The sequence below is a fragment of the Empidonax traillii genome, unplaced genomic scaffold, assembly GCF_003031625.1.
Source record: "Empidonax traillii isolate 1590-97213 ecotype Southwest subspecies unplaced genomic scaffold, ASM303162v1 scaffold379:size601899, whole genome shotgun sequence".
Taxonomy (NCBI): Eukaryota; Metazoa; Chordata; class Aves; order Passeriformes; family Tyrannidae; genus Empidonax; species Empidonax traillii.
Genome location: NW_020955572.1, coordinates 384805 through 411097, shown reverse-complemented (window position 1 = coordinate 411097; position 26293 = coordinate 384805). Strand labels below are relative to the sequence as shown.

Here is a 26293-nt window from a genome sequence, read left to right as displayed (position 1 = left end):
CATGGGGATGAGCTATATGAGGTAAATATTAGCCACATTGCTTAATCCAGTTACACGTACCATTACCTTAAGGAATAGATTAGAAGAACCTATATAAAATTGAGTAATTGAACAAGATGGTTTCCCCCAGAGCCCTAGGGCAATGAAAACATCAAGGTAATTTGATTTGTTGGCCCTGTTCTCACCACTTTTCAAGCTGGCAAAAACTGATAGTGCCATGAGTAGGCATGTCCTGCCCCAAGGTACAAGAGATTGTTACTTCATACGGTTTAAAAACAGCCAGCAAACCCTTGAGGTCAGATATTGATTTACATAAATTCATCCTTGAAGCATGAGTCATGCACAGTGTGGGATATTGCCAGCTGTTTGTTAGACGTTGTTCACATGGATAAGTGGTAGAAATCACAAAATATCATAAAGTACACAATAATTTTGTGCATGTATTCTTTGTTCCCTTATTCAAGTTGTGAAGCATTTAAGAGAGGATTGTTTTCACAGTTTTACAAAGTATGAAGAACGTCAGTTTCAGGTTGTACTGAAATTTAGTGGAAAACGAAATTGTAATTTATAGATGCAAACACTTTATAAAGAATAATGTGCTTTATTTTTAGAAACTGATTAATGCCATAAGTAGTTTATTTCACTGATTAGGGTAACGTCTTGAGATGACTTTTTCTTTGCGAAATTTCTAGTGATGTCACATAACATCTGACTGGATAAAGAGTAGTATGTGTCTGCAATACTCAAAATGCTTCATTTATTATAATTTAAAAAGATCTATATATTTATAAATGGTATTCTTAACTACAAAGGTCCTTACTGTTCATTTATTTTTGGACCTCTTATGTCTAAAAGTAATGGTTTTGCTTTGCAATAAAAGCCCTAAAGTATAAAAGAGTATAAAATAATTAAAGAACAAGAGAACATAGAAATGTATTCTTCTATTAAATTCTATTTTATGGGATTTGAGGGCTTATCAAATTCTTTAACATGATAATAGAATGTAGTTTTGTCCCTTGCTCTTCTAAAATTTATTTGAACTACCAAAATATTTCAGATCATATATAAAAACTGGGAAATTTTGAATAAAACTGCACATTTGTAACAAGTGTGCTTCTTTATAATGTCTTGTCATTTAGGGTTAATGTTATTAAAATTACATATGGTAAATTGATATAGTTTTATTGTAAAGCAAATAGAGGCTGGTAAGTAAGCATTTCTGTTTCAAAAGCAGCAGCAGCAGCTAGATCTGTTATGATACCAGAGAGAAGAATGATTGGCAAGTGTGCCTGACTTTACCTGCTCTTACATGTGTAATTCAGGCTTTAGGACTTCCCATAAAAACTTTGTTAGAAATAGGAACTTTCTGATTAAGAGTTTTGTGATAGGGACTAATTTATGTATTTTTATATAATTTTATAATTATTTTATTCAATATAGCAAGAACTTAACAGCAGTGTCTTTTGCCTGTGTAGTTTTAATAGTAATAAGAGATTTCCCTCCTCTTGCCTAGCAGAAGCATAAAAGCTGATATGTTAATTGATGTACTGAAAGAAGATTCTTTTCTGGTAACTTTGCATAAAGTTTGACAACCTGAAGAATTTTATGGCGTGTTTTCTGTATTTAAAGTTCTGCATTTTACCCTCTTATTTATGCCAAATGTAAAGACCAGATTTAAAAAGCAACATTATACATTCGTGAAACTCAGTTTAATGACAGAAACCTGATAGGGGGTTTTGGGGTCTATTTTTATTTTTATTTTTTTTAGGGGCATGTTTCTGGATACCATTCGCCCTTCCCATGATGATAATGGTATACGACCTGCCATTGGCCAGCGTACTCGTCTAAGTAAAGGAGATATTGCACAGGCAAGAAAGCTGTATAGATGTCCAGGTATTGCATCACAACCAGACAAAAACCCACAAACTGTTTGACTTGTTGTTCAAGGGGAATGATAAATTTTTTGAGTCAGCTGCTCAGTAGTCTGTTTCTGTTTTGGCAATGGATGTAGGCTGATCAAGAATCAAGTCATAAAAAAAATCTTATAGATAAGGTCTCTGGAATTCCAAGCACCTAAGGACAGACAAACTGTATGAAACGACACTTTGTTCCATGATACTTCAGTCAGTTTTCCTTAGCTGTTCCATAACTAGGGAAAAAAAAAAGTTTAATATCACTTCAGGTTTGCTTATTGACTAGAGTCCTTTATTTGAATTCAAGTAGAGTGCAGAGGAGCAAAATGAATTATTGCAATCAGCTCTAAACCCTTTATATTTTTTGAAAATTTGACAAATAACAAGCCAGGACAAGTAAGTTGTAAACTCCTTTATGGATGAACTGGTTAGATCTTAGTACAAAATGTCTACAGTTTTAGCAGATACATTTAGTTATTTTAATATCTTCTACCTATAATTTTAATGCATATAAGTTTTTTATCTCAAAACTGTTATGGTAGGATTGCTGTCTGTCTCAGAGACATCAGCAGAAAGCCTGGAGTAACGCAGAATCAACCCTGGATTCGTGTTGTTCTCTAGAGCTTATTCTTCACTAAGTGCTGCCAGAGTGGTGGCAATCTTAAAGTGGTTTTAATTTCCTTGCTTGAGTAATGGCTGATACCACTGTTAAACTTTGGTGTCAACCAAAGAAGTTCAGAAGTGCCACCTCTCAGCCAGAATTTGCTAGCAAGATTCTCATGGGAGGCTAGACATACCAGCCACATAGGTTTTACAGCTCTACTGCTCCTCGTGGGAATTAATGAACTCTCAGTAACAGTTTTAAGTTAGATATATGGCTACTTTTAACCAACTGATCAATACAGAAGGACTAAAGAAAGGGATCAGGACTAAAGTAAAGTAAATTTGTATCAGCAGCAATGGAATCTACTGAAGATCTGGGGATTCAGATTCTGATGTGCATTTGATGTACACTTTACAGCTGAAATACGCCTTTCCTTTGTGCTGTAAGTATGCTGAATCATAGTCTTCTATATGCTGAGAACATGCACAGAACTTCTGGGCCTACTGGAGGAGAAACCATTCTAATATATTTTCTTTAACAACTGCTCCTTTTGGGAACAATTTTTGCTCTTTCCTTATGGTACAAGAGCGTGTTTTAATAACGACACTCTTGGCAGTATTATTTTGAATGAAAGTATACAGAGAGCAACAATTTCATAAACACAGAGAATACATATATATTTTGATAAAGGTAAAATTTTGGAGAAAAAAATAGTCTATAGAAGTAAAACCACTGTGAGAATAGCTAGTATCTTATGATCATATTGACTCAAGAAAGAAAAAACGTTACTAAAGCCTGAGCTGTTTAGTATTTATATAATACTCTAACATGGACTTTCAGTCAACTATAAAAGATGCCATGTGCTTTTTTAGCTAATGCTCAAATGGTTCTTCAAAAAAATGTGCTTTTCATATATGTAATGAAAACGTGTACTGATGAGTTATTCTTTTCAATGTCTCAAAAGTCTTGTTGATAGTTAGTTTCACAGTATTGTAAAACCACAGTTGTGCAGCAGCAGCAGCGCGCACTTTAAAAGTAAGCTATTTTTTGCAGCACCGGTGAACACAGGTCAGATCTATCATAAAACTGAACTATAGTTGAAGGATCATGCTTCTTTTCTGGCACTTAGCTTCAGCAAACTTTGGGATAAAAGATGTTGGTTTTCCACCCTTACTTAGATGAGCCATGCCATAAAAGAAAGTGAGTTTTAAGAGAGACAAAAAGGCAGAAGGTTTTTCTACAAATATTAAATAGCATACTATTTAAAATGCTATTTTTTCAGTTAATATTTTTAATGGAAACTGTGTAGCTGAATAAGACAACACAAACATCCAATAGAGAAGACAAGTCTATGAAAGTTGTACAATACTTGTGTTCTAATAAATTTTCCAGTGAATACTGAGACTAAAAATTCAGACAGACATAAAGCTTTTGGTTTTATGCAAATAATCATGTGAATCATTATAGTATATAGCAATAAAATCCCTGACACTGTGTTGCTTTTAGAGGTATGTTTTATTTCCTCTTTCAGACAAGAGATAATAATTATTCATTAATAAAATCTGCATTTTTTAATGTTTTCATTTGTGTTGCTTTAAATGTAATGCAATGAAAACACAGAAAGCAATGACTTCATCAGTATTTTTCAGAGATGCACACTTCTATGATAAAGGATTTTGTGGTATTGTGCATGTTTTGTTTGGAGTTCTGATTATTCCTGCAAATGGTTTCTGGTCCAAGGCATTTTCTAGGGCCCATGAACATGAAGTTGAGCTCAGGGCTGCTCGTGAATAGAAATGATCCTCACAGCAGTGAGGCACCTGAGCCCTCCAGGGTCTTTTACTAGTCAAGATATTCAGGGTCATTATTCAGGAAAGCGTTTAGTGGCCAAGAAACAGTTTTGAGACTGGGGAAGCCAAGGTGTGAGATTTGATAACTGGCCTTTTAGAAGGTAAGTGCCAGGACTCAAAAAATTAGCAACGGCAATTTTAGTTTGTTTTTAACTTTTTCTTAGGATTTTTGTCAAAGGAGAGCGTAGTTGCTAGTAGGGATCTGTTACATTTTCATACCAAATTGTAGTGTTACACAATGGAATAATAAGGAGAAAGAAAGCAACTAAGTTGAGAGTCATTCCTTTAAAAATCTTATTTTGAATTTTGAGTGTCTTGGTATTGGAGGACAGAACTTGGATTTCAAGGCTGGATGTATTACAGTGGTTTTTAGACAGTCTAATGGAGTGAAAGAATGTATTTTCTTCTGGTGATGCTACAAAAATTTCAACACGGGTCTGCCTTTATAGTTTTATATGGAAATTGTAGTTGATTTAAAATTCACATGTAGGAATTCATAGGAGCAGGAGAATAAGAAAGGCAAATGATGGAGAAGGATACTCTTATGCAGAAAGAGAGGACAAAAAGTAAGTGGGTAGAGTGGGACTGAGTAACATATGTCTCACACTGGTGGGAGAAGGCCGTTTAGAGGAAGAGTTCAGCAAATTTACAAATTGCCTGGGTTTGTGACAGTGTGTGCAGAAGAGAACAGATGAAGAATACCTAGCCTGTCTCTTTTTTGTGATCTTCTCACAGTTCCTCAGTCTTGCTGCCATCTCTCTCAACTTTCAAAAGTCAGCCTTTATTCACTGCATAAGGAAGATTAAGATTTTTAGGTTAAGACCATTTCACTTTAAAGGGAATCAAATCAATAGTAAGACACCGAGTTGTAGTAAACTGATTTAAGTTTTTGATTTAACAAGTACACGATCAGCAGTAGATGTTTTTAGGGCTCTGTGGCAGCTTTATATGCCATATATGTACAGTTGTTCAGGGTTGTGTCTAAGTAAGAAGTGTTGAAGACCTTATTTCTCTTTGGAAAAAGGTAAGATTGAATTAGCCATATATGAGAGTATGTATTTGCTAGTGCTATGTACAAAGGAATGAGAATTGGTTCCCTAAGTGTCCTGGAGGATCTGGGCTTTGTCATTTGCAGATTTCACTGTGATCCCTGATGGAACTTGACTGTGTGTGTGTAGGCCAACCCAGAGAGGTGTTATACACAAACTCTGTAATTAAATGCTGCTGCAGACTTTACTGGTGCAAATTACTTTGTATAAGCGTGTAATCTACCTGCTGCCTGCAATCTTTACAAGGAGAAGAAAGAACAGTTTCCTTTTCCTTACCACAGAAACTCTTATCAGAAATCTAACTTTCTCAAGCTATAAAATAGAGAGAAGATCAGCTTTTTTGCATACTCCGTGTGTGGGAAGAATTTAAGTGGCATTTCTGCAAGCGGTCTAACCCAGTAAAATTGATATAAGGCATGACATTTGAAAGGGGGGGGAAAGCATCAGAGAAAGGCAATGTTAATTATTAACAAAGGAATAAAAATGTGCAAATGCTTTATAAAGCAGAGCTGTATAAGATTGAAGTTGTAGCTGATATCTTCTGATGTGAGATATGCTAAGATTAGTTCTTAGGAAATTTAAATAAGTGGCCCTTACCACTCATTTTCCTTCCACATTTCTTTCCCAAAGTGGATTTTATTACTAGTGGACTGTTACACTAAAAAGTTTATAATATTCCATTTTATAAGCTTAATAATGAATACTACAGTTTCTACAGTCCAAATACAAAGAAAACCTTTATATTCTCTAGTGATAAAATTTTGAGTGTTTCAGTTACCATTGACCCATTGCAGAGAAATGTACTTTTCAACAAGAAATTAAAAAATATTACCCTGTCTACAGCAGCTCTGCAAGCCACACTGGAACTCAGATCCCATAGATAATTAATTCAACTGTTGATTGGTATAAGCTGTTCTTGTTATACTTCCCTTGAGTAATCAGAAATTTTAAATTAAAAAATAAGTGTGGCAAAACAGATAAAGCTTAAGTGCATTTTATAAATTCTAATTGTGTTAATTCTCAGTAGAAGTTATGTATTCAAAAATTTTCTTATGCATCTGTTAAATGTAGACATTTTTCTGAAAATTTTGATTTGATAGAGACCTCCCAAGCATTTAATATGGATATAAGGTAAAACGTTGTATTAAATAATTTTATTCTATAATACATGGGGAAAAAGAATGTTCCATAGCTCCTTTTGCAACTTAAAAGCCATAGTTTTAAGTTATATACATCTTCTGTATATGGAGCGTGGAGTGTTCCTAATATTCTGAAGAAAATAATGCTGCACTCTGTATAAGAAAAAAATTCTGGAACATTTTTAAGATATAAAGCTATTATACTTGTGTTTTTTTATTTTTATACAGGGTAGTTTAGGGACTTCAGTAAAGTAAGAAGTCTTCCTCCTGTCTTCTTACTTATTACAGGGCTGCATTTGAATAGATGTCTCAGACACTTGATAGCATTTTGTTTGGTTGCATACTTCACATTACCTGGCTGTGTGCATTGCATGACTTCATGGTCAATAATTGAGAGTCGAAGTTACAGTTAATTGAAAAAAATTCAATATGAGCAGAAAAGAACAGAAATGCAGCATTCCCCATCGCTTAATGTGTTCTCTGCTCAAGGCTTGCTTAGTATTATTGGTGAAATAGATAAAACCAGAGCAAATGGAAATTGTACTAAAGCTTGAAATATGATTGTACGCCTTTTGAGAGAGGTTGATGCAGTCTTCATGAAGGCATGGGGGGGGAGGGGGGGAAACAGAGAGGGCTCTAAAAGGGATGAGGCTCACTTTTAGTCCTCTATGAGACAATGATTTTACTGAAGGCTTTCTCCAAAGTGCTCTACTTATGCGCTGTAAGCTTATGGCATAGTCCACTAGCGTTGGGGAAACCCAGTACAAGGCTCTGCAATTTATTTAATTTTGCATTCATCACTGTGTTAAATTGTGGTTAATTATAAATATAGCCTTTTTACTGAAAAGGCTTTGTTCAGAAATGTTGTTTGCTATGGATGCCTGCATTTTTTTGAAGATAAAACCACATTTTTTAATTGAAATGAGGAGAAGAATATATTTTTTTCCCCTGTTTCATTCCTAAAGGACAGAGTGATGGTGGGTTTAGTCATTACATTTCTGGAGGGCTGTGCCAGTCTTTCTTTCATCATCACGATAACCATTTGAGTGTCAGAGAGCATATTTAATGCCTTGAATGTAATTTACGCCTGATATTACAGTGTAGTTGTCAGATTACATCTTCGATGCATTTTAATAAGACAGCCTTTACAGCTGTGTTGTCTATCTTTGTCATAAAAAAAATCCCTTCCTTTGTCCCCTTTTATTTAAAGATTTTCCAGATCATTTATAATTCATTGGTATTTTGATGACACAGTTGTTCACCTGCTGGTAATGGTAGCGCTGTCATTTGAAAGCACTGCAGATCTGATTATGCTGTCAGTCATGGGATAATATGCTCAAATTCTTATCTTGTATCACACCTGCAAAATTAGTGGGTAAAACAATTTAATTAAGGTCAAAAAAAGATGACTGACTGAGGTGTGACACTCTACCAAAATCTGTTTTAGTGGTGGAGAATGGCAGGACCTTCCAATGTTATATTTTAGTGTGAAGAGGCTTTACTAACCAGTCCAACAACAGCTAGCAGCATGATTGACAGGTGAGAGATGGGTGCTAAAAGCTTCAACAATAAAGAATATAAAAGCTCTTTGGTATTTTAGGACTTTATATTTGCTTTGCTTTTAATATTCATATATCTACAAATCACTCTTGCGATAGACTTTGTTGAATATAGGATTTAGTTTTCTATACCAATATAGATAAGTAAGTTTAGGTCAGATCAGTCTCTCATGTGGGTAAAGTACTACATTAAATAAAACCACTGACAAAATTTCAGTGTGGTGCCAGTCATGCTGTGCCAGCATTTGTTTTAGTTCCTAAAGGACGTGTCTATGTCCAACTTTTTTTTTTTTTATTACCAAAGTAGTTATATGTACAATGTTGCAGCATTGTTGATTGACAGCAATGATATTTTTGAGTCTGCTGTAATTTTGGTTATATCAGTAGACAACACACAAGTGAAATAGTTCATGGAATAAAAATACCCTGTGTAAAATGGAAGGAATGTCAGACTGGCTTAAAATCATTGCTTTGAATAAATCATAAACTAACTGGGTTTTTTCCATTCTGCATCTGCAGTGAATTAAATGTATTCCAAATAGATATTGTATTGATGCATTTTTCTCTGGTGTTGGTTTTTTGTTGTTGTTGTTTGTTTGTTTGTTTGTTTGTTTTTAACTATAATTTGTTTCTTTCAGCCTGTGGAGAAACGTTGCAAGAATCTACAGGCAACTTTTCTTCTCCTGGATTTCCAAATGGTTATCCTTCCTACACACACTGCATATGGAGAATCTCTGTGACCCCAGGAGAGAAGGTATTTTAACATTTCTTTAGTGTACACAGATACTATTTTCAAAGTAAAATGTTACATTTCTTTAGCTTTTCATTAAGTTTAAAATATGAATAATAATTGAAAATAATAGTATGTCATAAAAAATTGGACCATCGACTATGTACTATTGACTTAACTTTGCTCTGGAGTGTTAGATCCACATCATCTATTTGATGGATGTCCTTGTGAGATGAAGATATGGTTTCAATCTGCTGTATGTTTGCATCATGAAATCCCTTTAAAAATGGCTCCCAGTTCAGTTTGTGGTTCAGTGTAAAGTGGAAGAGGTGGTTCAGGCTACTGAATAGTTGTTTTTCCAGCACGGGCTCAGGCAAACTGGTTGAGTGGTGTGGGGCTGATAGCTGGGCTATAACTAAGGAGGCTTAGTGTGTTGAATAAGACGTTTCTAAAATGAAACAGTAATAACATGAAGTCAAGAAAGTGTCATTGTAGGTGTTCCCTGGTATTGGTTCTAGTGCATATGGTTCTACTTTCCGGGGATCAGTTTTACAGGGAAAAAAGTGGGGAAAAAAGTGGGCTTGGGGAGAGAGGTGTGCCATCCTAGTGAAAGCAAAAGCTGTTGTTCTTGTGTACACTTTCAAAATGTGTTAGCTGAATCTTGTTTTAAATTACTGGTTCAAATATCAGGCTGCTTCAAAATAAATTAGGATAAAGGGAGTGATGAAAAGTTTCAGCTGAGACGAGTTATGAAGGAAAAAAAAAGATGTAAGTTTCATTACATGAAACAGTGGCTGATATTAGGAAGTCAAGTACTATAAACTAAAATATGGACTCTAAAAAACAAATATAGAACCTAAAATGAGACTCAGCACTGGACATTCCAAAGAGTGCATTTGCCCCCAGATATTTCAGTCAGTTTTTTCAGTGGTCTTCCACTATATGTATATCAGACATAGTTTTCTCCTGATTGTATTACTTTATTCCATGTTGCTTTCAGGTCAGCATCCTGGTAGATGCCAAGATATACATTCTTGATGTTTTAATAGATCCTGAGGATCTGTAGGAGCATTTGCCACTGTGGGGTTTGAAAGCAAAATCATTTGGAAAGTGTTTGCCTTCCTCTGGGCAAGAGCCAGAGACAGGAGGAAAAATAGACACTGTGCTGGGAGGGCATGGGTGGCTGTACAGTTTGTCAGGGAAAAACAAATAAAATCAGATGAATAAGAGACAGTTTGCATAAAGGATGCAAATTAGTCTAGATAGGTAATTTTATGTTCCCACTATTTGTGTTGCTTTTTAGACATTGGTGAGATAACAGTGAAAATGGCTTAGGTTTCTTTTCCATCCCTACATCAAAAAAAAAAAAGTTTATCTACAATTATTTGCTTTTGAAAACAATATTAATACAAGGAGTTAATGTTCATGCTTAAGTATTCATAACATACTCCAATTTTGTGTCAGCCTATCTGTGGACACTAGTGTAATGTTAATACATTTGTATTACCATTATGTCTTGAGTTTGAAACTACCACTGGAACTCTATTATGTTGTAAAAAAACTTAGCAGGAGAAAGCCCCTGTCTTGAAGTCAGCAGTGTAAGTGGGCTAGTTCCCCTCCCATTTTACCTGCTGCTCCAAATGGGGAAAAGACTAAGCAGAATTTTCTAATTGAAAATTGACAAGTCATGTCTGTAGGGCACTATTATGATCTCCAGCTCTCATAGTCTCCATATAGTTCAGCAAGAACGAAGTAAATGGTATTTGTGCTAGAAAGTCTGTTTTGTCCATGCTATTCCCACAGAATACTGTCTGTCTTGAGGTAAAGGACCTTATATAAAGGGCCCCTAGCCATGATGTCTAAATCTTAGCTAATGCATGTAACGTGGTACTTTGGATATGCATTATGCTTGATCCCAGTTTTTCTCAGCAAATGGTGATAACACATTCACATAATGTAGAAAAATGAAAATATATTTAAATTTTTGTTGCTTTGCTGCTTTGACCCTGATAAATCTCAGGAATGTTGTGTGGAAGTTAGAGTACATGTAAGTACATCACATCATGTTCTGAAATGTCAGTAAGCACTTTGGTCACCTAAAAATAAACTGAAAAGGCGTTGTCTAGCTCTTGTCTCTTATTTATTGAGATTTAGCATAGATGTTTAAGCATAGTTCAGAGGACTTTTATGCATGCTGCTTTCTTCAAGTAAGGACTCTTCTAGTCTTTCATGGCCAGAAATTTAATGAAGGGTGGGACTGCAATGGTATGCATTAGCTGCAGAATTCCTCTTACTCATAAGACATCATAAATTGCCAGCCCAACCTAAAATGTGTGCGTTCCCATGAGTAAAACAAGGCAGTCCATTCACCTTTTATTTTCAAGATTTGAGACTATAGGGTAAACAGCTGTACACAGTATATCTATACACAGAAAAATCTCTGAGGGAGGTCATGCTGTATGCCCTCCTCCAGGGCTAATCCCTCCTGCTGGTGTGTCGAAATTTTATTGGCATAGGGAGATGCAACTGTGCCAGTGTCTTGTTTGAATCTGCCCTTTTGAATATGTTACATTACTTTTCAATTTTTCTTAAGGTTTTACATGAATGATAAAATGGGACAGAAAAATCTTAGATAGATTGATATTGGGGAAAAAATGCCACCTACAGAAAACTTAGTACTACCTGGTGTTTTCTGTGTATTTTGTGCTTTCTTATCTCAGGCGGTAGGAGTTATGATATATTCTGTCTGAAGCTGCAGTAGCACAACCTAAACTGCTTTGTAATCAGTAATTCTTTAATTGTGCTGACAAATACCCATTGATTGTTTTTCCTCTGGAGCCTCTTAGTCGTCCTGTTGCCTCAAACAAGCTCTGCCTTGTCTGTAGCTATGTTTAATACTCTGCAGAACTGCAAATCAGAATCTTAAATATATTTACATTTGTTTGGTTCCTGACCAGAAATCATGCTGTGACAGATTGGGGGTTCTGCCTATGTACAGGTAATGCATTCAGGTCAATGTTAAGAAATTGCTGTGTCATCAAATACCTTGGCATGTCAGAGTGAGAAAAGACTGTGAAGGTTATTTCATGTAGTTTCAAAGGTGGGGGGTGTAGAGGAGGCTCATGAAATTTTAATCATTTCCATTTAGGTAGCAGCACTTTGAGACATTGACATGATCACACCTAAGTAACACCATCCATTCCCTAACCCGTTCCTGGCAACTAAGGTTTGGAAAAAGGCAAATTTCCAAAAAAAGAATAGAGAAATCTGATGTTTCAGCTGTATCACAGAAAGTGGGAAAACTTGTGGCTAGACTGGTGAGAGACCTCCAGGCTCTACACAGCTGAAGCAATGGAGGAGATATGGGTTATGGCTTCCATAGCTTGCTTCCAGCAGAGTCAGCTGGGTTAGCTTAAGCAGCTCTGGAAGGCAGCCTAACTTAACCCAGCTGTTTGCATCTCATCTGGGCAAATAAAAAGGCTCCCTCTTGTAAACCCTTCTGACCACACAGATGGGGTGAGGTTGTTGTGGGTGGAAGAGGATGAGGCTGATGAGGTCAGCAGGGCTTTTAAGTAATGTGGCTAGATAGAGAGATGCCTACCTATGGTTTGAGACAAAAAAAAAAAAAAAGGTAGGAGTTTAGAAGGAATCTGAACTGCAAAGTGGATGATCTAAGGAGAACAAAAGTTATGTGGTTGGTGTGGCCTCTTTATTTGAAGGACAAGTTGAAGGAGAACAAGTCTGCAAAGGACAGCCAGAATTGCTCTGTGAATAAGAGAATGATCTCTCTGCCATTCTCTGAGGTAGATTCAAATAGCTCTTGGAAATGTAACAAGAAACTGAAGCAGAGTAAAGCATATGAATGTTTGTACTTTTAACCAGATCTGTATATTTCTCATGGAGAATTACATGGTAAGTAGGTTGTTTAGGAATTCTGACAGTATTTGTGTGTTTATTTCTTCAATACATATTCCTGAAAGACTGCCTGAGTAGTAAAGGCAAGATGTCCTGTGGTTTAAATATCCGGGAAAGGGTGCACGTAACCTAGAAGAAGGTTGAGAGATGGAGGTAAACTATCCTGTCTGGGTTCATTGTTCCAGTTATGGTGTTATATTTTTAACTTGCTGCTGGACTAAGGGTAAATTCCTCTCCTTTCAACTGACACTCACAGCTGTTTCATAGGCTGCCATGGAGATGTATTTTTGCAGTGTAAGGTATTGGCCACTGTGCAGCAATTCATGTTTGTTCTATAATGGCAGGTTTCAATTGTGAGTTCCTAGGATCAAAGCTAAATAATAATACCACTTCTATGCTCAAATGTGAATAGAGAAGAATTTTAGTTAGGTTGAAATAATTATTTATATACACTGAGGAACTGATACCGAAGAAGATGAATTATTTTTCTAAATACACCTAAATCCAATGAAAGGTATTAACTGGAAATGATCTTATAATACAAAATATGAGAAACTTTAACTTTTCTTGTTTGGATTTCTCCCTGTAATTGCAGGATGTAATAGCAAGACTATACCAGCCAGTTGAGGATCTAAACTGTAGCTATTGTATCAATGTGTGATCGGGATAAGTCCTATTCCTGTGTTAAAACTGTAAGTTTCTGGCAGTTTAGGATTAGCATTTCTAAAACAGGGATACTGTAATTTAATGTAAGGGTTGTCCTCATAGTAAGTATTGAAAATAGGCCTGTTTAGAGATGTTTTCAATAAAATTGGGAGTCTGAGTTCAAAAGTTCTAGAAATTTCTCACATTTCTATATAAAACTCTATATAAACTCAGATTTCTATATAAAAATTATTATATTTTCAGTAAAATCATTAAGGGACTATGTGCCATTTCTTTTTAGTGATCTTGCTTTCAGAATTACTGTCAACCATTGTCAATATTTACATGTCTAAAAATAAAATATCTTGTCAAAGCAGTAGTGGAAGGAAGCACGAACTGAAATAGAACAAATTTTATATTTCTTGCAGCTGTCAATGTTGGTTATAGTCAGAACCTAATGGAAGAGGAATTGGCAGAATTACGAAGTACCATACGTAAAGTTGTATTAGCAAGTTATTTTCCCTTATTAGCATTCTCAAGTTTTTACTTCTTAGTGAAAAGCTCCCCATGAGCAATTAAATGTGAGTAGTTTGTCTTGAATTTGCTCAAGCGTGTAAGATTAAATGTAAAAAAAAAAAAAAAAACAAAACAAACAAAAAAAAAAAACCCCAAACCTTTTTAAGAGCAACTTTTACTTACTAGAAGAAATAACTGAGGAGTTAATATTAAGTGTCTAAATAGCTGGAGTCCCATTATAGATGACCACTCTGGCTTCAGTTCTGCAGAAGGTTGTTGTGATGGTTTTTCTGATATTAATCACACTTGATTTATTTAGATGTTCTCCTCTGATTACAGATTGTTTTAAACTTCACCACCATGGACCTTTACAAGAGCAGTCTCTGTTGGTACGACTATATTGAAGTAAGGGATGGCTACTGGAGAAAATCCCCTCTGCTTGGTATGCAACTCTTAAATGCTACACTTTCTATTGTTACCACACTCATTGAGCTCACTGGACTTGCTGGTGAATCCACAACAAACCTCTTGGGTTTTAGGTGTCTATAATGTATCTAAACTTGGGGATGGGAAAAAAAAAATCCTCTAAATGGCCTCAAATAAGTTAGTTATTTACTTCAAGCCTTAAGCCTTCCTTTCACGCAGCTGCGTGTGAGCAAAGATGCAAACTACAAACTGTGCAACTTCTTCCTTTGCTTATGGATGTCAAGATATGAAGCTTCCAGAGGTTTGTTCACAGAAATGGGGTAATAGTTTACAGACATCTGTAGATCATGTAATGCTAAATCCATGGATCACATGATAAGCACGTTCACTGTGAATGAGAGCACCTGGTACAGAGTTGCTACTGCCTAGATACAGACAACAGCTTTTAAACTGGAATGTCTATTTTCTTGGCCTTGAACAGAAAAGAAGGAATAAGCAATTAAGACCAGACAGTAATTATACTTTTCTCCCATTTCCTATCACCTAGAAAACCAGAAATTTCACACACCTAGGCAGAATTTAAGAGGATAATGTAGAATAGAGTCATTTAGATGTTAGTTTTTAAATCTCTTTGGCCCTTAGACACAATGAGCAGTATTACTGTGACCTAGATTGCGCTCCTCTTTTAAGATTAGTACCCACTTTCCCCTTCTGTAATGCATGTGTTTGTGTGTATAGAAACAATCTCTAACAATAATTTTTTTCCTTAATTCCCCTAAGGTTTTAGACTTGTGAGCCTGACTGCAATAAAAAGAAGTAGTGAAAGCTTTCTAATAAAATCTTTGTATATTAGGTCCTGATCTGCAGAAACACACGTGCTTAACTATAAGCATATGAGTAGTTCCACTGAGTTGGTTCTGTGACTTCTGCTTATAATGTTAAACACTTGTATAAATGTTTGCAGCATTTGGCTTCAGAGGCGGCAGAAAATGCAGTTACTGGTTGCATGTTTTTAGGCAGGTTTTGTGGTGACAAACTGCCAGAAGTCCTTGCGTCCTCCGACAGCAGGATGTGGATCGAGTTCCGCAGCAGCAGCAACTGGGTTGGGAAAGGTTTTGCAGCAGTTTATGAAGGTAAGCCTCTTATAGCATTAAAAATGACTTGATTATGGAGGAAAAATATTAACCGGATACCTTGGGATATTAAAAAACAAAAGTAGAAAAAACAACAAACCAATATGAAATTGGTATTTTATTACTGAGGTAGTAGGTATTAACTTTCTAGACAGGGCGTTTTGAAGCTCCTGCTGTGATCAGATTTCAGCTGAGCTCTTTTCCAGGGAAACCACTGATACTATCCATAAGCATTTTTTACCAGTTGTTTAATTAACTAAGTGAGCATGTTCTTGTGCTTAGTGCTTGGAAAGATTTCTTTGAGTAATTTCTGTGTATTCTTCAGAAAAATCTGACTTATATTTTCCATATGCACTGGGATTATTTAATAGAGGCCCTCTCACACACCGAGTATATTAGCAAGTCAGCATTCACTTATTTAAAATAGAACCTGTTTTCTTAAATAATGAATCTATGGTAGTAAATGTTATTCAGAGATCATTACATGATTATCAGAATGGACCCTGAAAAGTGCATTTACTTTTCATTAAAATACTTTTTATTTATATTAGCTGTTTCTACAAATTCAGTCTAAGGTTGAAGTGATAAACTGTAGGTTAAAATGCATAGACTGTTATAAAATGACATTTTTGTTTCTTTTACCTCTTTCTAAAGGTTAGTGAATATTAATGAATAATGTTTACTTAAAATATTTCAAGAGTGGACAAACATTTAATTTATTTTGACCTTATTATATGACCTTACATTCTCTAAAATGTATAGATTCAGATTATCCATGATTACAGAGTCTTCCTGAACACTGTAGACATGTTTAGAGCTGTTAGAAATGCTGATATGTTCTAACTGAAAGATATATAAGGGTTTAAATGGATTGCATTTCTCGTAACTCATCCCTTGTAGATTTAAGTGTTTTCCAGAACAATCTTATTATTATTTTTAAAAATGGGAGCATATAATACAGTTTGGGTGTGGGAAAATTATTGACAACAAAAATTTTGTGCTTTTATCAGCTATCTGTGGAGGTGAAATCCACAAAAATGAAGGCCAGATCCAGTCTCCCAATTACCCTGATGACTACAGACCAATGAAGGAATGTGTGTGGAAAATAACAGTGTCAGAAAACTACAATGTAGGATTAACCTTTCAAGCATTTGAGGTAAACCCTTTTAACTAATCTCAGGAAAGCATCTAGTGGATAAGTGACAGTGATATTTAAGGGAATACTTATTAAACCTGTGAAAGATTTAAGAGTTCTCTATGAAAAATTAACTCCAGAATTCATGAAACCTTCCCTCCCGCAGAAATTTTCAAGATTAAAATTTTTCATGTTTTCTATGATATTTGAATGACAATGTTTAAAGTATTGAAAATAGTCAAAGTTTACCAGATACATAATCCAGTTCAGCAGGCTACTGTAATATTCTGTTAAATAACCAGGATTTTTTTATCTTTGCTAAATCTTATGGTTAAAAAGGAATATGTGTCTTGAGAAACAACAGTGGTTTTTGGCTTCTGTTTTGAGAAGAAAAAAAAACCCAAACAACTTAGATTACAAACCTATATTTAGTGAGGGAAGAAAAAAAACCATGGTGAGTCATACTTTTATATCTTAAGTGTACATCTCTCTGAGTATAGCATTGCAAAACAGTGGTAAACTATTATATAGCAAAGAAAAAGTAATGTTTCACATGCCTTTTTTATTCCTACACTATACACTGACTTGAAGTTTTTAGATAAATTTAGTAAAACACTTTGCGTTTACTTGTTTGGTTTTTTTTAATATACTTTAACAGTAATGACATGAGGCACATTTTTTTAAAAATCTAAACCTTTTGGCTTTATGGTGTACATAAATGGAGATATACTAAACATAACTACAATTTCTAACCTGTCATTTTAGTCTTATGTACAGACTTCAGGGTTATGGCACACTTTTGCAATGACTGATGAAAGATCTGAGCATGAGAGTAAGGGTTTGGGACTTTAACAGCAATTATGAATATAAAGTATAGAAATTTTAAAAATTTCAAAGATTCTACGTAATTTTTCCTTTTTTTTAAATCCTAAATCAGTGTCACTTCTAGTGCAGATAAGATCAGCTCACCCTGCCCAAACGTATTGCCAAATGCCCTTCGAGTCTGCATGACTTGGCTCAAGATTGCTTAACATAGTGTGTCAGTCTCTTTATTTAAGCACTGTTAAAAAAGAACGTTTTCAATAATTTTGTGTAATTTACTGGCTACATATGGAGCTTTTCTAGTCTTCTAGTGGTGCACAGCATTTTTTTAGTGTGATCACAAGGGAAATGGCACTATGCCTCTGCAAAAGAGACTTGCTGCAATATTTGATCTCCATGCAGTCGCTCAGCAATGGTTTACACATGCAATACATTATCACTTGAGCTGACCTCAGTTCAGTACCACCTCTGGGAGAATTAAACTTACATCTCTCCTTATCTTTCAGGACCTTTTTGTAATCACTAGATTTTGGACTATTTACAACTGTGAAGATGGCATGTTCATGCCTCACCATATAGGCAATAATTAGAAGCAAAGGACCTGCAAAACAGCACAGTTTAGTAGGCAAGTGGGTAAGGATGTAGGAAGAAATGTCCAGTTTTTCCCCTAGACTATTATGGCACTCTCTAGAGGAGAAACATGTGGACCGACACCTCATAAGAAGAAAGAGGAAATTGAGCAGGAGTACAGTTCAGCAGTAGTCCCAAGTTGGTGGTTCTGCTGCATGTGTTTTGAAAGGAAAAAATAAACTTTTCCAACAATAGGGACTTGAAAGCTACATACTTTTCCCGGGAGAGTTTGAACTGTAATTCCAGAGTGGCAAGATGCCCTTGAGCACCAAATGAGATGCCCTAGAAAGGCACAAGGCTTTTATATCTGTCGTTGCAGAATTTCTTACTGTCTCTACCACTGGGCTCCCTGCTGAGAATGAGAGTTGCTTTGGAAACTACTCTGAAGTGCCTTGCCTAGACACTCACCATTGGGTCTGATTTCCATTTCAGCTCCAAGTGCTTGAACATAGGTGTTCTGTTTTTTGATACTAAGTCCCTCTCTGGACTGAATCCTTGGTGCGCTGCCCAGTAAAACAAAAAGTTGTTTAAAAAATCACAGTTCTTTGTGCCAGCTGAGACTGAAGAAAGCAAATGTCAGGCCAAAGAGTTATTGCAGTGTGTTTGTGGGAAAATTACTTCTCTGTCCTTTGAAAGGTACAGTTAAGTAAGAGGAATTCTCATTATCCATATGTAATACTAGAAAAAATAACTGTATAAATAACCTTCACTCAGAAATGAAAGTGCTAGGGAAGCTGAGACTTCCAAACTGTGTCAGTGAGTCATCTTATTTTGCCTGCTGTGGGCAACGCCTTTTCCACTGAGTGTGGGATTACTCTTTCTCATTTAGCTGCTATAATTTCTACTGTCTGCATGGCAGTAGGGATGTTTGGACTGGTAACTCCATCTCTTTTTGATTGTTATAGTCACCTTTTTAATACTGGTCTTTCAAAATTGGCAGGTTTGGTGTTTGTTTGGTTTTTTTTTTTTTTTTTTTTTGGGGGGGGGTTTGTTTTGTTTTGTTTTGGGTTTTGTTGTGGTTTGGTTGTTTTTTTTTTTTTTTAAAGAACTTTTGTTAGCACACAGTCTCACCAGCTAAGGCAATCCAGAGGGTTTGTAGAGCTGATCCATATTAATCTGCCTCATTTGAGTTGCCTTGTTAATCTTTGTGCAGATAGTGTTCATTTAAATTATTTTTACATAAGTCAGGGAATAAAATTTATCTGATCTGATTCCACTAGGCATATACACCACTTTTTATGATTAAAGTCTACAACCTGAGGCAGATATGCGTACCTGTACTGCAGTTTGACTCTGTGAACAAATAAATTAACAATGACAAAAAGTAATCGGAAGATTTTTCCTGAAATAGAATTACTCCCGGATTTGCTCTTCATATCCCTTTTTATCTTTTTGTTTGTTTTTGTAGGTTTGGGATACTTTTTTTAATTTGCATTTTTTACCTTTTTTTCTTTCTGTTGGAGGAGTGCTGCAACCAAAAGTACTCTGGAATTTTGAATCAAATATATTTTAGTCTAAAGTCATTGTAGTTTGGTTTTTTGTGGGTTGGGTGTTTTAGTTTTTCTGTGATTTTTTTTCATTTTTGTTTGATTTTTTTCTTTTTTCTCAAACCTTGAACTACATACAAGGAATTTTCTTTTCTTTTGACAAAGAATGTTGAGAATGTCTCTGGCTTGCTATTTCTCTGGGAGATTTCTTAGTGTTTTCCTACACTTATGTGCCTGTCTTAGGAGTTTTTCTGTAATTTTAACAACTTAGTTCTCTAATGCTATTCAAATTTAGAGATTCCTCACAGGCCTTCAGGAGCCAATGGTATCTTTCATTTTCCTGTAGGAATTGCATTTTTCTGTAAAACATTCTTTTTTTTTTTTTTTAATTTGCTAACATTTCACATATTTCTTCTTATCCACGTATAGTATCAGTCTTGTGAAATTTTAATCTTCCAGTAAGTAAGGTTTTTGGGATCAGTCCAGTTACAACCAAACTCCCTAGGGGTCTCTTCATTAACTAGAGGAGATATTTTTGAAGGAACAAATAGGAAGTAGGAAGAATAAGAGAGAGAATAGGAAGGTTAGAAAGTATAGGAGGAAGTAGGAGGAGTAGAGACTATTGCAAGTATAATGGATTTTTGTATGGCAGTGGTCCCAGGTGACAGTACCATGTCATCTTGAAACCTGAGGTACAGATAAGAAAAGCACATTTTATATTAGTTCTTTCTCACTGGTTATCAAGTGCCTTAAAACCAGTTATAATTTCTCAAAACTGCAATACTTATCTGTTAGGTTATATATAGGTGTAACACTTCAATCCCTTAATATAATAATGTTAATAATAGTAATGGCATTATTTGCACTAGTAATATACTAAAATTAAATAAATATGTTAGAATGGCTACTTTTTTTAAAAAATCAATACTACTTTGTATGTTGGTTGATTTTTATAGTCTTAGGAAGTTTAGCAACTTACTGCTATGCAAAATATATTTTTAGCTGTTGCCTTCTGCCCAAAATAAAGTGATCCACTGAAAATAAACTACTAATTCACCTCAGTGGGAATTTGGCACATGCAACTCAGAACTGCACTGGGCTGGGAAAACCATAATTTCCATGTTGCCCATAAAACATGGAAACATGGAAAAAAGTGATGTTAATTAAAAACCTTGAGTAGCGAAATAACCACAGACCTGTGGGGAAAATGCACAATTCTTTCATTGATCTTAGTGGTCTTTGGACCAGTTCACTTCTTCTTACATCAGAGTGCAGATGATTTTTACAGCGTTAACAAGGCAGACTTTGTTTCAAATTGGAATATGATATAATGTGTTTAATCTTTATTATTTAGATTAGTGACTATTTGGAATTGATGCTATCAAAAACTTACCAGTGCTCAGGTAGATAAATTCCTGAGTGCATTAGCTGTAAATATGGAATTGCCACTCAAATAAGCAATAGGTGGTTGCATTGCAGATCTTCATGACTTTTCTCACTCTCATCCAAATTCAGGTCCAGAGCAATTCCTGAGCAAACATCTAGGAAATTACAGTAAATGGCAATATGGTTTGTGATGGAGAAGTGACTGGGAGAAAATTATACATGTAAATGGTTAAAGCATTGGAACATTGAAAAAAAGACAGGGAAATGTTAAGTGCCATTAAAATCTAATGAAATCGAACAGCCCCTTCCCCCAGTTTTCCCTCTCACATAAAAGAAGCAGAAATCCTAATGTGCTAAGTGAAAGCTCCTTAATCTCTGGTGGTTACTAAGCTTAGTGTTGGTCATAATGCACAATAAGAGCAGACCAGCAGCAGACACTTGCACTAACCGTGCAGCTTAGGTGCAGGAAAAACTCTGGAGATAAAATGTGGATTTTGCTGGATTTGGTTTTGAATATGTTATTGTTTTAACAGAATTTGGATGTGCTGAATTAAATTTGAGGCTTCTCCAAGCCCTTTTACCTGACTGTGATCCTGCCACCCTGCCCATTCCCCCCATTCCTAAACCTGCCTCATGATTCAGCCAGTTAGTTGAACAATAGTATTCTTACAGGAATTATTTTTGAATAATAGTTAATTCTTTTATAACTAAGATACTATATTGTATGAATGACATAAGGTATTCTGGCAGTAAAACAACTCAGCTCATGAGGGTTTTTAACTCTGTTGGGAAAGATACTCTCTCAGTAAAGATAAGCATCATAAATTATTTGGGCTCCGCATAGGGTCATATCTGGGCTGCTACTGCTTTCCTCTCTGGTGCAATTCCCACTCTGACTGACTCTGCAAATACTATTATGTAAAGAGCACAAGGTTTGTTACTCAAGTAGAATGCACACATGCCCACTCACATATTAGTCTGTGTTTGGATGTCATCCAGCACAAAGTTTAAGTGAGAAGGGAAATTTTCAAGTGTTCTGTTTTCACTAGGTTTTTCCATCAGTACAGAAAAGATTCACTCATTGACCCAGAAAGTCAAAAGACAACACCTGAAATCAGGAATCATGCAACAGAAACTAGACACATCAGATGCAGAAAAATGATGACTTTTTTTTTTTTTTGTCCTCTGTTCTGTTGACTACTTAAGAGTTGATAATTTTACAAGTGTGTTTGGATCTAATCCTACAGATGCCTCAAACTCTTTATACTCAGCAATTTTTTACCTTACCTTTCAACATCAGTGAATAGTGACAAATGCAAAATTTTTAATTATGTGGAGGATGAAGAGTCTAAAAATCTTATCATATTAATAAAAATTAAGCTTTTTAATATTGCAGAAACAGTGGATATTTATGACCTGTTTAACTGTTGAACCATTAATATTATTTAGTTGAGTGTACGTGAGAAAAGAGGACTCGAGCTCAGAGTAGAAATTTGACAGAACATTAGGAAGCTTAGAGGTGAAAGGGTCTTTTTTTAGTTACTTTTTTCTAGTTAGACTGCTGTGTCCTTTGTAACATTTCAATAATTTTTCTTACAGAAAACAAGCAGAGTTAAAAGTTCAATGATACTTGTTCATCTTCCTGATGTTTGAACCCTAAACAGAGTTACTGTCCTTAACTTTGAAAAATTTCAATTCTGATTATTATCTGATTGATATTTGATATTTATGGTTCAGATATCACTTTGATAATTATGTTTTACAGATTGAAAGACATGACAACTGTGCATATGACTACTTGGAAATTCGAGATGGAACAAATGAAAACAGTCCTTTAATTGGTCACTTTTGTGGCTATGACAAGCCAGAAGACATTAGATCTACCTCTAATACCCTGTGGATGAAGTTTGTTTCTGATGGAACTGTTAACAAAGCAGGCTTTGCAGCTAACTTTTTTAAAGGTAAATGTTAAAGCATATTGGAATTTGTGAACAGCCTATCCCTTCTTTTGTACTAGAAAAATTCTTACAGGGTATTAAAAATATTTCTTAATCTTTTTCTACTAATAGCAGTTCTGTAGTCTCCAGCATATTTTTTACCCAGGATACAATGTAATCAAAACAAAACAATAGAGGTATTTGAATCTCCTTGTAAATTGTATCCAAAGGATGAAGGAACATAACCAGTGCAACTTTCTACTGTCTTCAGGTTCAGTTAATCAGTTTAGTTTTGAAACGTATATAATCTTGTAAAAAAGTGGCTTTTTTTGACCTGTGTTATCAAATATAAACATTATAATTGCAAATGTTTTTTCTTCTGTTAAAGGAGGGGGGTTTTTTGTTTGTTTGTTTGTTTGTTTTTTGTCTAAGTGTTATGGGTTTTTTCTAATCCATTTCCTGCATTACACTGCTTTATCAATTTATTACTTTCTGTAAGCAAGGGAAAAAAAAAAAGCTAAGAAATTATAGTGAGCAATGACTTCACTGTCACAGCGAAGGAAAGCAGGGAGACTCAATATGAGTGTCAAGCAAGCTTCGTTTATTCATTATACAGTACAGCTTATATAGGATACATAATGAGATAATTAATATTCTGTAACCTAACTCTGTGATTGGTAACAGCCTTAACAGTCAGCTGCAGTCACACACTGTCTCCTAGAATCTTACATACTAACTCTATTCTTAGCTCCAATATTTATATTTACCACTAACTTTCACATATGATTGGATGTTCACCTCTTATTTACATTCTTTTCCATGCGGCCAGACTGAGGCCTTGCTGCATTCTGCAACACTTCACAGTCTTCCTTCAGTTTGGGGTGTTTTTTTGGGAGAGGAGGGTGCAATACAACTGCAACTATATCTGAAACTTTTGATATGTCATAAGTGTAATTCCCATCCTGTGCTGCACAGTTAAAGCCACTGACAGTGGTGTGGCCAAGGCGTCACCTGAAATACAGGTCATGCCACCAGAAGAACATTTTTTACTCTTTTAAAAAGACACAGACTGTGGCTTTTCTTACCCTAACTGATAGTTTTCATTGTAAACAATTATAACTTTAAAGGCCATAGGCATGAGTGTGGGAGCTCTGTTTCATTCCTAAGAAATTGCTTATCCTGGTGTGAGGAAATAGTATTTTAACATCTGAGGAATATTTTAGCAATGAATTTCATGGGTATACTTCAGAGCTATTAGAGGGAATACACAATTCCTTTCCCTTCCCCTGCCCTTATTCATCCCGTTCCCTTTAATATCAGTAGAATGAAAACCTGGGATTTGAGGATTCTGTTAATCTGTTTTTGAGTATGAATTCAGGATAATGCACAGATTGATTCTGTGGGAGATAAAGTGCCCTTCAAGTGACCCTGCTGTGGATTTTCTGTCTTTCTTTCTATACTTTATACGACCTTTAGATTATGGCAGCCTGAATTACTGTATGCTGCCCACAAAGTGCTTAGTTCTGCAGCTGTCAATAGGCATTGTTAAAAAAAAACAAATGAAAAAACCCAAACAAACAAAAACAAACCCAAAAAACAAAACACACAAAGGACAAGTTATTTTCCGCACTGCGGGTCTCCTAAGCATTTGAAAAATCCTCTAGTCAGCAACCACAGCGTGTTATGCAGTACACCTTATAATGGCATGTGTACAGCTTTCTGGGTTAATATTGATCCAACAGTTACATCCAAGAAAGGTAATTATTTAACACATTTTTGCATTCTTCCCTGTCTTGGTAGAGGAAGATGAATGTGCCAAACCAGACAATGGTGGCTGTGAGCAGCGCTGTGTAAATACTCTGGGCAGTTATCAGTGCGCCTGTGATCCTGGATATGAACTTGGTCCTGACAAAAAGAGTTGTGAAGGTACAGTGTGTTGCTCTCCTATGCGATCTTCAAGCTCTCAGGGTGCCATTGCTTGAATGAAATGCTGCATGCTTCATATGCTCTGTCCTAGCAGTGTGAGATCTAGGCAGTCCGACCTGGAAAACCAAGTTCTCCCTTTTTAGTAGTGGTGCCAGAGCAGTGTCTGTCTGCAGCAGTTGTGTTCATCCGATGTCCGTCAGCAGTTAAGCTTTGTAGATATTGCTGTTAGTTTATCAGGAACAATGCAAAGCAGGACTTCATACTACTTACTACATTTTTCATACTCACTAAAGCAAAGTTACTACTGTGCATAAGGAGGCAATTAATTACTAGTGGAGTAATGTGCCACTGTCTCAGAATCAGAGTATTTAACAAGCCCTCTGGGTGTGGTGTGCCTGGGAAATGGCAGGTCTAAAAAGCAGGTTCCATTATTCTACCTCAAAGTTCAGAGAAATCATTCTCACTCCTAGTCAGATTGTGGACTTTTCTTGCTGGAAACAAATTCTACTTCTCAGGGTGAGAAAAGTGTGTTCACACAATTGTCTGGAGAAATAAAAATCTGATAAGTGGAAGTCTGTAAACATAGGATTGAACTTTTGCATTCTATGCATATTTCATATGAAAGGAAAGAAACATAAGCTCTTGATCATTATGCACCAATTATTGTTTGGTTTTTATTCATAGACACCAATAAGGGATAGCACAAATTTATTCTTAGCTTATCTGTTTGATCAGTAAAAAGAAAATAGAAAAGGAATACCTCCCTTGTGCTCAAATAGTAGAGTAACTCTCACAAAAGAAGTCCCTTCAAGCACTGCAGTGCAGTGTAGAGCAAAAACCCTGAGCTATCCCTTAAAGTGTATATGTGATTGTTCCATGTCAGGTGGCACTCACTGCATATTGATAGTACGTGGGATGGCTGAACTAAAATCACTATCTAGTCACAGTGAGCTTTATGTCCTAATTATAGTTTGGGCCTTTGAGGGCTGAGCTAGATGTATTAATTCTCTCATGATGCCAGAGTAGAAGTTAGAAACTTTGCCCTATGCTTCACTGCAGTGTCGACAAGCGCAGAAATTTGCTTCATGGTCTTCTAACCAAATCTCCGCCGATGGCAGCATAGTAGAAAGCTTTAAGTTTTGGGTTGTTTTTTTTCTTTTCTTTTTTTTTTTCCAGTATTTCCACATTTTTCACCATTGCATCAACAATCTGTAGAACAACATTCAAAAGCAGAAATTGAAATCTGGCAGTAGTTGTCCTGATCCAGACTGTATCATTTGAGGGGACGTCTTGTGTCATCTGAGTGCAGTCTCTAAATCTATGTCTGGTGTTTTTTGATACACTGCGGTGTGAGCCAGGGTCTCAGTGCACCTACCCCATCAGATTACCTTTACATGTATACCAAGAGGCATGCTGCATGGAAAGCTAGGGCCCAGGCCCAGGGGGAACACTGGTGTGTGTCTGGGTTGGAAAAATGAACCTTGACACAGT

The 26293-nt window shown here is 35.8% G+C and overlaps 1 protein-coding gene across 1 annotated transcript in view; it reads left to right on the top strand.

Moving 5' to 3' along the window:
* The window catches only part of TLL1 (tolloid like 1), a 130776-nt gene that overhangs the window by 79528 nt on the left and 24955 nt on the right, over positions 1–26293 (top strand). The window contains exons 8-14 of the mRNA XM_027893081.1: positions 1769–1893; positions 8753–8868; positions 14260–14362; positions 15363–15479; positions 16490–16635; positions 22705–22900; positions 24677–24802. Of these exons, the coding sequence (XP_027748882.1) occupies positions 1769–1893; positions 8753–8868; positions 14260–14362; positions 15363–15479; positions 16490–16635; positions 22705–22900; positions 24677–24802 (929 nt within the window). The remainder of the gene's footprint in view (positions 1–1768; positions 1894–8752; positions 8869–14259; positions 14363–15362; positions 15480–16489; positions 16636–22704; positions 22901–24676; positions 24803–26293) is intronic.